Here is a 13211-nt window from a genome sequence, read left to right on the forward strand (position 1 = left end):
TGTAAATAGGGAAACTGAGGCACAGGAAAGGACAGCAAGAGGCTAGATAGGTTTGTTTCTACTGTAAGTGCAAGAGAAAGGCTGACCGAGCTGTGCCTTGAAAAGGGAAGAAGACTCGAGCCAAATTCCCCCTCAGATATCCATTTTTCCACTGTGGGCAAGTCATTGAAATGGTCTGCCTCAGTTTCTTCACCTACTTCGCAGAGCTGTTGGAAGCTTCAAAAAAGATAATATTTTTTAAAGAGCTTAATCTAGTGTTTGGCATATAGTAGGCGCTAAATAAAAGCTAATAAAAAAAAAATCTCTTCAGGACGAATGCCACACACAGTTTACTCCCCAGAGAGCGAAAGATTGCAGCCGTGGCTCTCTCCTCCGGGTCTTTATAACCCGCCAGTAGCTAAGTGCGACCCGCCACTCGGCAGCCAAAGGCTCCCTGCACGCCCACGCCCGCGCCCCTCCCTCCCAAGGGTAGTATATGGTTATGCTGCCCTTTAAGGGGCGGGCTTTTCTTCTCCAACACAAAGTAACTTGATTGGAGTGAGCCTACCTCGGACTTGCAGAGGCCTCGGTGGAGCCTGAGTGGGAAGGGAGGAGGGGAGGAGAGGAAGAGGGGAGGAGGGAGGGGATCCCCGAAGCCGAATAAAGGCGGAGGAGGGAGGAGAGGAAGGGAGGAGGAGGAGACCAGCCTGAGGGAGGAGGCGGTGCCCTCCTCCTGCTCTCATCCCCAGCCCAGTCTCTGCTCTTCTCTGAAACTTTCCCGTGCGTCTCCCGGGGCTGCCGCTCCAGCCGCCGGGCGGGCCCCGAGGCGGCGGCGGCGGAGCCATGAACAGGCTGGCCAAGCGCGGGAGCGAGACGCTTATCGAGATGGTGGCCACAGATGGTAGGTTCCTCCTCCCTGGGGGTAAGGGGACTGCTAGCGGGATGGGCACGAGGGTGCGGTCCCGGCCCAGCCCATCCGATCTGGGGAGCTGGTTGCTCTAATCTGGCTGTTCCCCCTGCCCTGAGCTCAGATCCCTGGAGGCGCGGGGACCACTGTGCGCAGGCTAGCATCGGGCGATCCCGGGCGGGGACGCGGCGGCCCGGGGCCTGCCTGTCAGTGTTCCTTAGCGCTGCCAGTTCAGCTGAACCCTGGTTTCTCTCTCTTGGCTGCGGCGTCCGCAGCTGCTGCCCGGGCCCCCACGTGGGGCCGCTCTGGGCCTGGAGAGGGTAACACAGCCGGGGTTTGGGGCTGAGCGCACGTCTTGGGCCGGGGTCGCGCAGCGCAGGGAGGACCCGGGCTGAACCGAGTCTATTCGAGTCCAAGAACGCGTCCTCCCGAGCTCCTTTCTGCCCCGGGGGCGAGCAGCGGCCCCCTTTCTGTGCTCCGGCCTGCGCCCCCCTGGAATGCTCAGGGAGAGGCGCTCGTGCCCCCCACTTCCCCGTGAGCCCAACCCTGTCCTGAAACTGGGGCAGCCTCGCGGCCATCCTTGTCCCTGCGGTTTTGGGGCTGCCTCATTGATGGGGGTGGCGGGCGGGGTGGGGCCAGGAGGCCTCCCCCTTCGAGCGGCGCTGAGTAATGGAGACTGCGGGCGGCCGGATGGGCGGGGGTGAACGGGGAGCCGAGCACCGCCCGGAGGAGTGGGAGACCCGGCTCTGTGTACCTGTGCCAGGCTGGGAGAGTCAACGCTGTGGGGGGCAGAACTGAATACGGGGCACCACACATTTTCCGGGCGGTGGCTGTTGTCAAACCTGCTGCTTCAGGAAAGGATTAGACCCTGATGTTGACTCCAGGAAGATGCCCTAAGGAGTCCTGGGGTCAGGAGGAGGTGGGCGTGGAAGCCAGTTTACTAGGGGTGGATCACCTCAGTTCTATTGCTTCCTTCCCCTGTCACTTAAGAATGGGAGTGAGGGAATCCTGGCTGTCACACTGGTGTGGGACATGTGGACTGTCTGTCTCCAGTACCATAAACAAAAGTTGTACCCTTCCCTGATTATCTTTCCTTGTCAGGATCGCTGTGTATTTTCTAACTTCTACTCTTTGGCACGTTTTGATTTTGCCCTTTAATTCTTCATGGACATATTCGATCCTTTTAAGGCCTTTTCCTAATCCAGTTTTCTTTTGCCCTACTGTACATGGTTTCCAAAAAAAGATATAGCTGGTGATTTAGTAGGTGATTAATTATTGCATACAGCTTTGGGATGAAATCTTCAGGACCACAGTGTCCTCCTTAAAGAAGCTCATTGAATGCTTTGTGTAGTCCTGAAATATTTTCAGAAGTTTTAAAAGAAGGCCTCGGATCTCTCAGAACTGAAAGGGAATTGGGAAGCCATCTAGTTAAGTCGCATCTAATTTCGTGTCTGAAAATATATAAGTTCAAATTCCAGTCTGCAACTTCCTCCTTTTGTGAGCTTGGGCAAATCATTTCATCCCCATGGGACCTCAGTTTCCATATCTGGACAGTAAGAGAGTTGAACTACAGTGGCCTCTAAAGTCCTTTCTCTTTACCTGCAGGGGAATCCCCTTTAATAATAGCTGTGCCACAGAGCTCAGATTTTTTTTTTTTTCAGAAGATCTTTTTTATTTTGTAATTTACAAAATAAAATCATCCAGCCTTCACTTGAAGACCTTTTATTGAGGGAAAACCCCAAACTGTCAAGGTAGCTTTTTCTAATATAAAGGAGATTTTCCTCACATCAAGATTGGATCTTTGGACTGGAAGTCAGAACTATGAACTTCAAAATCTCTATATAAGGACAGGGCTCAGCACTGTCCTCTCTCCATTTCCTACTAATTATGTTGCTTATGGACTTATTGGGATTTTTCCATCATGCCCAAGAACTGAGGGAAGATTTGAACTCAGGTCCTCCTGACTGGGATCTGAGCTCTATCCACTGTACCCTCTATCTGTCCTCTTCCTCTTTCCCCTATCTTAGATTCTAAACTCCTTGAGGGCAGGGGCTGTCTTTCTTTGTATTTGTATCCCTAGCTCTAGTCATATAGTGGGTGCTTAATAAATGCTTATTGGCTGTCTAATTCATAAATCTACTTCCCCACAAGTTCTTCCCATTTCTGCTCTTTGGGACTAAGCAACATGCCCAATTCCCTCTTCCTCATTACACAATAGCCCTTTAAATACTTCATCTGCCATCTTCCCTATCATGGAGACTTCTCTAGGATAAATGTGTCATTTCTTTCAATGGATACTAATACATGTATACAAACATACATGTATATACATGCATGTGTGTTTATATGTACGTACCATGGTAAGCTATGTGTGTGTGTATATATAAATATATATATATATATATATATATGCATGTATGCATGTATAAGTAGATATACATACATGCACTCACAGATATAATTTCTAGTTCTCTTGTAATCCTGGCTCCTCTCCTGTATAAGCTCCAGTCTGTTGACTTCTGAAAATAGGATGGTCAGAACTGAACACAATATTCCAGATAGGATCCCAAAAGGGTGGAGTGCAGAGTCTGGTTTTGTTTCTTTTCAAAGCACAGGGACAAAGTTGTCCCTCTAACATGATAGTATATAGTATTTCTTCCGCTTAGTAAAAACCTGATGAATTAAGAAATACAGTACTGTCAAAAGTTTCCATAACAATAATAATTATGATGGTATGTTAACTTAAAGGGGGGGGGGAAGAACACCAGATAAAGATAAATTTAAGTGATAGCATTGTAATCTGAGCTTTTGACTTTTCTATAAATTTGAACTGCTTAAATAAAGTGAGTGGCTATCCTTATGCAGTAGAGTATGGGTCCAGTGCTTTTTAGGAATGAAGAAGCCAAGTTAGGAATCAGTTCTTACAACATTCTTCTTGATAAAGAAACTGGCTTTCTCTCCTATTGATTATTACATTTCTCTTCTTTGGCTGCAGTGGTCCCAAAGTTCTGGCTAACTGGATTAGATTGATTTTTTTTTTTCTTTTTTCTTCTTTAAAATTTTCTGTGATTCAGTATAATCAACTTACCCGAAGAGATACCAGGAGCTAAAAGTTCTGTTGCTCCTGTTGTCTAGCTCCTGGACTTCTATGCATAATGAACAGTTAATTCTTTGAGGTGGAAGGAGGGGGAAAAAAAACAAGCTTTTTATGAAACCATGTGCCAGGCACTGTGTTAAGCTCTTTTGAAATATTAACTTATTTTTGATCCTTAGAACAACCTGGTAATGTAACTACTGTTATTCCCCCCATTTTATATTTGGGGAAATTGAGATCCATATAGAGTTTAAGGAATTTGTGCGGATTTCAACTCAGGTCTTCCTGATTCCAGGACTAGTGCCCTTTCCATGGCATCACATAGATAGGTCTGTCTTTACCACTCAATTATGGGATTTTTGTCCATCTAAAGTGTCATTTTGACCTAGATCTGCTTTTACTTATTAGGACTGGTGAGATTATATTCTAAACTTCATCTTTAATTTTCACCTTTGTGGATTGAAGTCAACTTGCTCCTTCTCAGTATGCTTTCTAAAAACTCTCCTGGGATGGTCTTAGCACACCTGTTTCTTGCCCATGTTCAGCTGTACAGTGTTGACATTGCCACCAACATTCCCTTTTTTGCCTAAATCTCCACTTTTGTTACTTGGAGTAGGAGAGAATAGAGCAGATGAATTGCACAGTGAAACTTAGAGGGTTATTAATCCAATGTGTTTTAGGGGAGGAGAAAAGAAGAACAATGACCTCTGTCCCTATTCTTCTCCCTACTTGTTCAGGACCACAAACCATAAGAAGGTGTGAGGGATTTGACGGGGAGGGGGGGGGGAGAAGAAAAAAGAAAAGGAGTAAAAACAACAGCTGTGGTTAATGAACAGGCAAACTATAATCACACTAGGCTTTGTATTATATAACAGAGTTGAAAGTCTTCAGAGCATGTCACAGAGGCACAGAATCTTAGAGAAGTAACCTCAGAGACCCATCTCATTTAATGGTTAGTTATACAAGAATCACTTCTACATTTCTCACAAGAGACTACCCATTCTTTGCTTAGATTGTCAGTGAGATGAACTTGCTATCTCCTATGAGGGTCAAATCACTCTGGAATGACACTAATCAGTCAGATGTTTTGATTTGTTTTATTTTCTCCTTAACATCAAATCTAAATTCTCCTTTTTGCCTCTACTTATGTCTTATAAACACAAGCAGAACATTCATGTAGCTGCTAACAAAGATCATAAAAGAGGCAACATAGTGCAATTAAAAGAGCTACATTGGGAATCAGAGGATCTAGTTCTAATTCTAGATCTACTATCACCAGTTATGTGATTGTTGGGACAAGTCACTATTGTTGCATTGGGATTTTTGCTCTTCGGTACCTTAACATTTTCTGCCAGTAGTTCTGCACTGTGTGTGTTGAGGGGAAAATAGAAAAATTTTGTTAATTGTTAATCAATTAGGTCATGTTTCATTACTCCTGAGAAATGGTTGGCCCCTTACTGCCTTGGGATAAATCTTTTATTTCCCTGTGCTGGAGGAAATGATTAAATGATTAGTCTCTTACTTCCCTGATCTATAAAGTGATGATATTAAAAAAAAAAAAAAAAAGTTAAACTCAGGCATAAGTCTCCTGATTGTTCTGGAAGAAGTTCTAAGAGAAGCCAGCCATATCAAGAAACTGACCCAGAGCTGTTGTCTTCAAATCTAGAAATCTAGTCACCACTGATAGGGTGTGCTGGGATTACAGTTAGAATGACTGAATTCTGGTGCATCACTCCATTTTGTGATGATGACGTGTAGAAATTGGGTGCTATTTATCTTCTATCTTCATTTAAAAAAAAAAAAAAGAGTCTCTGAATGGAAAGCATCAAGAACAACTTGTATTTTAGGGACAAAGATCTAGAACCAGAAGGAACTTGTAGAGTCATCTAGTTCAATCAGACAACAAGCATCTCTCTATCTATTACCATGTTTAGCACTGGGAGGGGGGGAGGAGAAGAAGGGGGAATATAAGGAGGGAAAAAATGATTTCCTGCTCTCAAGGGATTAGGTACAAAGTAAATACAAAACAAATATAATGGAAATTGAAGTACTTAGGGAAGAAGAGGGAAAAGTTGTGGTTAAATTGAGACCTGAAGGAAGTGAGGTATTCTGGGGAAGAGCTAAGAAAGAGGAGTGTATTCTCTGCATGTAGTATGGCCTATACAAAGGTACAGAGATGGGAAATAGCCTGCTTTGGATGAGAAACTGAGAGGAACAACATATTTGCATCATTGAGTATAGAAAAGGCAGTAATGTACAATGAGGTTGGAAAAATTGATTGGAGTTAGCTTGTGAGTGGTTTAAACAAACCAGAGAGAGAGAGAATTTTATTTTTAAAGTAGTAGGGAACCATTGGAATTTATTGTGGAAGGGAGTTATGTAGTCAGAATGGTCCTTCAGGAAAATCACTGCATTTTCTTGGAGGAGAGATAGAGGAGAGTAGGGAAAGACTTGAGGCAGAGAGACCAAGTTGGAGGATTTGTAATAGTACCGGAAAGAAATGATGAGGCCTAATGTGGGTAACAAGAAGGGGAAAGATGTAAGAGGGGTTGTGAAGGAAGGAATGGCAAGATTTGACAGTTGTTTGGAAACATTGGGTGAAGAAGAATAAGGAAGTAAGAAGTCAAATCTGAGACAGCAGGATGATTGTGTCTGCTCAACAGAAATAGGGAACCTTAGATGATGGTTAGGTTTTTTTGGATTAAAATATAAGTTCTGTTTTGGACACATTGAGTTGAAGTTAAGTTGAGATGAGTATGGTTTATCCAATTTGACATGAACAGTAGACCATTGATGTGTGCCTAGAGATCAGGAAAGAAACCAGGGCTTGATATAGTTCTGGGTGCATCGAGATGATAATTAAACTGTTGTGGCTGGTGGAATCATCAAGTGATAGAGAAAAGAAGAGAGATTAGACAGAGACTTGGTACATATCCATGATTGACAAATTAAGAGAACATGAATAGTTAGTGGTTAAAAAGTTCTGGAATGATGAAATAGCAATGGAGACTGAGATTGAAGAACAGATCAAATATGGGGAAGAAGTAGGAGAGTCTCATGAGGTCATCTAGTCAAATGCCATCTCAATTTACAAAAAGGGGAACTGAGACACAAAGAAATAAAGTGATTGTTTAAAGATAGCACTAATAGTAGGTTTCAGGGCTAAGATTTGAACACAAATCCCTACCTTTAAAACTAGGGTGCTTTCCATTCAGTTTGTCCAAGGTCACACAGGTGAATTCCAATCCAGGTTCTCTGACATTTAATTTATACACTTTCGACCTTTTTATGCTAGTCCTGGGTCTGCCACTAGACTCTATTTGACTTTGAACATACTAGCTTCTCATCTGTGAGCCTCACTTTCCCTGTAGAGTGTTAATATATTTAGGTACTTGAAGTTACATTTCTCTGGCAAGTTTGTATATGTAGGAATTACTTCTCTTCCCCCCTTCCCATGCCAAAAAAACCCAAAAAACACAAAACAAAGCCTTTCTATAAAATACATCACCACATGTTAAAAATCTAAATTTGTTGTCAATTTCAGACTTCTACTTAAAATGGGAAGATGGTATACTTCAGGGTACCTGCAGATGATCATCTTGTTGAGGTGTATTTTCTACTTGCCTACCATTACTTTAAAGAAAAGTAATGTATCATAGAATAATGAAATAGAAAAGACTTTCTGGTCCATCCTTCTTATTTATAGATAGGCAAACTGAGGCCAGAGATGTGACTTCTCTAAGGCACACAGGGAGTCTTAGTGACTGAGTCAGGATTTGATCTTGTAAAACAGATCTGAATTTGAAGTCAGAGGATTTGAGTTCAGATTGTGGCTTTGATCCATATTTTCTGTGGACAAGATCAGTGACCCCCAAAGTGTGGATCCTAAGGGATCCATAGGTCAAAACTATTTTCATAATAAACTATTATTTGCTTATTAAAATTCCCCTTTTTTCCTGCTACATATCTGTATAAGGCTAGATTTTCTTCATATACTTCAACCAAAACAATATCAAAACAGATCAAATGCAAAAGAAGTTATAAAATTTAGCTGTCTTTTATTAAGCTAAGACATTAAAAAAAGTTTGCAAAAATATGTAACACAATGCATCCCTTCTCATTTTTTGTTGTTCTGGAAAATAGTTTTCATAAAAATATTATTTTAAACATGTAATGGATTTATTAGTTTTAAAAGATTAATAATTTTTGAAGTGATCCATTTTAATTTTTAATATAACAAATTTTGATAAATGGAGTTCACATAAGCAAATTCTCTTTGTAGTTTTCAGTATTTTTAAAGAGTATAATGAGGTCCTGAGACCAGAAAGTTTGAAAACTTCTGGACTAGATGATATAAAATATTCCCTTCTAACTGTAAAGCTGGAATTTTAGAATTATAACTAAGTTGCATTCACCATATTGCCTTTGGAATGTTTTTACCTGTGTTTTCATTGGAATTTTCTTATTTAGGTATGCTAGGGCTTGTTCTACTGATAAGAAAGTTGGGACTGATAAATTAGGGAACTTACGTTACCAATTGAATCATAGAATGCCTGAGTTGAAAAGGACCTTAGAACTTATGGATGGGTGAAACTTTAAAGGTCTTTTCTCACAGTAATCCTGTTTTTACAGTGGGGTTCATGAGATTATGTGATTTGTTCGGGATAATACAACTAGTAAGTATCAGAACTAAGTTTGAATGCAGGTCTTTTGAAGCTGTCCAGCACCAGACCAAGCTGTGTATGTACACAATTGATTTAACCCCCTTGTTAAAAATTAGAAAAGTAATCTTGGAATAACTGACCAAGTGATGGTATATAATTATGATGTAATACCACCATGCTGTAAGAAAAGATGAGCTCAATGATCTTAGAAAAACACAGACTTGCATGAAATAAGGAAGAGTAAAATGAGTAGCACCAAAAAAACAAAAAAAGAAAAAAAAACATTGTATACAGTAACAGCAATATTGTTTTAAGAATTACTTTGAGTGAATGAATCATTTTGAGTATTATAAATATCCAAATTAACTGTAAAGGTTGTATGAAAAAAAAATGTTATCTACATACAGAGAAAGAACTGATAAATAGAAGTATATAAAGAATAATTTTACACATATATTATAAATATACTTATTTGTAGCTAATAGAAGCCATCTATCTCTAAGGTGGAGGAGGGAGAGAAGAAAAAAGAAATTTACATGATAACTTTATTATATATTTTAAAGGAATAGTAAGATGTACCTAATAAATTTGCAGTTTCTTGTGCAAACATCTTTTAAAAATTATTACTATTCTATGTTATGGAAATGCTTGTTTTATTTCATAAGTTATTTCATAAGTTAAAAAAATATTTATAAATGAGGAAACTGAGACTCACAGAGACCTGCCTGAAGTGTGACAGCTAGTTAGTGACAGATTTAGGATTAGAACCTATCCTTCCTGAACTCCATTTCTCTCCTTCCCCCTCCCTAGTGCAGACCTGTGATTTCATCACTGTGGGAAATTTCTTGATGTGGAAATTCTCCTCACTCATATAGCGCTCCAGTTGGCTAAAACATATCCTCTTAATGTTAAGTAATTTACTTATGGTTACCTATAAATGTGTTTTCAAAGGCGGGTCTTGAATCCAGATCTTTTTGATTCTAAGTTTGGACCTCTAATTTTCAGACCACACTGCTTCTTTGTATTCAATCCAATGAATAAAAAAAGAAAAAAGATCAATTTGCTTCCTTCTCTTGCAATGTGTATTACAGCAACATTTCAAAAATTACAAGATACCTCATCCTGTATTAAAACAATTTGAAACCACACAGGTTCCTCTCAAAATTGTTTAGAAACTCCATCTTTGACACACTGACACAATTTGCTTCCAAGTATTTACCAACAGTTCACATTAATTGTGGATAATAATGAAATATAGCTCCTCAGTTGTTAGGGACATATGACTAAGAAGATGTGACCAAAAATGTTGCTTGCAAGGATTTCTGTGGGAGGAATACACCCAAGTTCATTTACAGAATCATAAAAGGAAGAGACCTGAACACAAGAATCCCCTTTAGGATACAATTTCAAATTTTAACATTCATTTAAAAAATTGAGTTCCAAGTTTTCTTCCTCACTCCCCACCCCAAGACAGTAAGTAATTTACTATAAATTATTTATATGTAGTCTGTGATGCATCTCTCAGTCAAGTCATCGGTTTTCTATAGAAAAATCTGTAGTGAGGGAATATAGGCCCTAGCCATTTTGAAAACAGTTCTAATTGTTGAGAAATTTTTTCTTTAGATCAATGTTGCATTTATAGCAGAAGTAAGTGTCAAAACTCTTCAGTAAGACTTTCAGGTGCTCAGGAATCAGATAAAAAGGTAAGTGGGAAATGTTTAACAAAATAAATAACAATATAATCTAACATAAGCAACATTAATCTGTGTTTTTTAACATCAATGTGGTCTGTAAGGACTTGGTTCTATTTGAATTTGCCAACTCTGCTTGTCATAGATCAGAGATTTAGAGGTGGAAAGATATCTCACTAATCGTCTAGTTCAATCCCCTCATTTTGTGAATGAGGAAAAGTGGCAAAGAAGTTATAATCACTCCCATAAAGTCACTTAGGGAGTAAGAAGCAAATGTTGCTATTGAGTCACTTTCAATCATGTCTGACTCTTCATGACTCCATTTGGGGTTTTTTTGGCAGAAATACAGGAGTAGTTTGCCATTTCCTTCTGTGACTCATTTTATAGATGAGGAAACTGAGACACACAGAGTTAAGTGACTTTCCCAGGGTCACACAGCTAGTAAGTGTCTGAGGACTTATTTGAAGTGAAGAAGATTAGTTTTCCTGACTCCAGGCCCAGTGTTCTATACACTGTGCCACCTAGCTGCTCTTAAGTAGCAAAGGCATGATTCAAATTGGAGTGTTCTGACTTTAAATCCAAATTGCTTTCCTGTATTTACAGTTTTATGCCCTTCCCTCTCACCAAGAAGAACAAATCTGATCCCTATTCCATATGGTAGTACTTCCTCATTCTTCTCCCAATTTTTCTATCACTAATCTAAATGGTTTCTCTTTTAACCGTTTCCTCTATGATCCTAATATGGTATTCTTCATTTTCCTGGTTGCTTTCATCTGGGAATCTCCAGCATATCGATGCTATTTCTAAAATATGGGAATAAGACATAAACACAGTACTGCAGATGGGACGTGACTGGAAGTGTGATACCATGGGAATATCACCTCCTTATTCCTGGGAGTCTTGCCTCTCTCAAATCAATGCAGTTCCAGTTAGCATTTTTGACTGCTAACTCACAACTGTCTGACTCACATTCAGTTTAGAGTCCACTAAAACCCCCAGGCTCCAGTCATGTGGAATTTGGGCCTTTTTAAAAAATATGTTTAGCCTGGAATAAGCTTTATTTTTATCTGTCCATAAGAGTTTATTAAACATATTCACAGGATATGTGGTTCACCTAATTCAACTCTCCGAAAGGCCCTAATTTCTTATAACAACTTAATGAAACTTTCATGAAAGTGTTTAACTTGGAATTTCACTTCTGTGGTTATTCCTTTCCCCAAAGAGTAAAGGAATTTGTGTAATTCTGCATTAAAAGTACTTTATAAACTACTACTTATTTCTTGTTGTTGAGTTGTTTTAGTCATGTCTGACTCTTCATAACTCTATGTGGAGTTTTCTTGACAAAATCACTGGAGGAGTTTCCCATTTCCTTCTCTAGCTCATTTTACAGATGAGGAAACTGAGGCAAATAGGGTTAAGTGTTAAGGGTCACATGACTACTAAGTGGTCTGAGGTCAAATTTGAATTCAGGAAGATGAGTCTTCCTAAAGACTCCAGACTTGGCATTCTATCCACTGCACCACTGAACGGCCCCTACAGTTTGCTTACTTCCTGAATGAAAGATGCTCATCTCAGTGTCTGCCTGTGTGATGAAAGAAACCAAACCAAGGAGAGCGACCGGTGATGTTATCTGAACTAGAAGGGAGCTTAGCAATTGGCTCTTTCTCCCCTTATTTGCTAGATGAAAAAATTAAAGCAAAAAATATCTTTGTAACTGTAAAAGACTAATATTTTTTTCTGATAGATGTAAAAGTGTACAGATTGTGCGATAATAGGAAACTTTGGATTTGCTCTTAATTTACTTTTTAAAAGAGCCTTATTAATGAATTTCTTGATGTTAATCGATAGAAATCTTTAAAATTTTAGATCTTCCAAAGCTCAAGTGGAGCTTTCTATACCATATACTCTGCTGCGTTTCAGAAATTATCCCAGAACCATACATTTGGAGCTGAAGGAAAATAAAGGTCAGTGAGTTTAGTCCTCTCATTTTCTACATTAAAAAATGCCAGCTGAATTGATTCAGTCAAGAGCTCAGGGGTAAATGGCAGGAACAAAATTTGAGCCCACTTTATTTGATTCCAAATTCATTATTTCTTTCCTTTTTACATGACATTCAATCATTGTTTTTTCCCCAGATGCTTCCCAACCCCATGTGCCAAAGACTGGCTTTTGTTTCACCTCACTTCTACGTCTTAGTCCCTAACTTCCTTCAAGTGCCACTTTTTTCCTTTTGGAAGTCTTTCTTAATCCATGGTGAATCAATGTTCTCTTTATATATGTATATGTATACATATTTTTTACAGTTATCTTGCTGCACAAGAAAAATTGAATCTAGAAAGGAAGTAAAAAACCCAAGAAAGAAAAAAAAATACAAGCAAACAATAGCAGAAAGAGTGGAAATGCTATGTTGTGGTCCAGACTCATTTCCCATAGTTCTCTCTCTGGGCGTAGCTGACTCTCTTCATTACTAAACAATTAGAACTGATTTGAATCACTTCATTGTTGATGAGAATCATGTCCATCAAAATTGATCATTGTATAGTCTTCTTGTTGCTATGTATAATGATCTCCTGATCCTGCTCATTTCACTCAGCATCAGTTCATGTAAGTTTCTCTAGGCCTCTCTGTATCATTTCTTATAGAACAATAATATTCCATATCATTCATGCACCATAATTTATTCAGCCATTCTCCAATTGATGGGCATCCACTCAGTTTCCAATTTCTAGCCACTATAAATCTGAGTTTCAGAAACCTCTTAGCTGTGTGATCCTGAGCTGGTCACTTAACCCTGATTGCCTCAACCTCCCTCCCCCCAAAAAACAAAACAAAAAAAATACATGCACAGATGTTTAATGCCAGAAACTTAATCATGT

The 13211-nt window shown here is 39.6% G+C and overlaps 1 protein-coding gene across 7 annotated transcripts in view; it reads left to right on the forward strand.

Moving 5' to 3' along the window:
- The first annotated feature begins 550 nt into the window (after nucleotides 1–550).
- Nucleotides 551–13211, forward strand: part of ANO5 (anoctamin 5) — a 139046-nt gene continuing 126385 nt past the window's right edge. For 3 of the 7 annotated variants that reach the window (XM_074274871.1, XM_074274874.1, XM_074274875.1), the window contains exon 1: nucleotides 657–880. In XM_074274871.1, coding sequence (XP_074130972.1) covers nucleotides 823–880 — 58 coding nt within the window. In that variant the 5' untranslated portion in view covers nucleotides 657–822. Of the gene's footprint in view, nucleotides 881–13211 lie in introns of all 7 variants that reach the window. The other 4 variants (XM_074274872.1, XM_074274870.1, XM_074274873.1 and 1 more) reach the window with 4 other exon arrangements.

This window comes from Sminthopsis crassicaudata, chromosome 6 (genome assembly GCF_048593235.1).
Source record: "Sminthopsis crassicaudata isolate SCR6 chromosome 6, ASM4859323v1, whole genome shotgun sequence".
Lineage (NCBI taxonomy): Eukaryota > Metazoa > Chordata > Mammalia > Dasyuromorphia > Dasyuridae > Sminthopsis > Sminthopsis crassicaudata.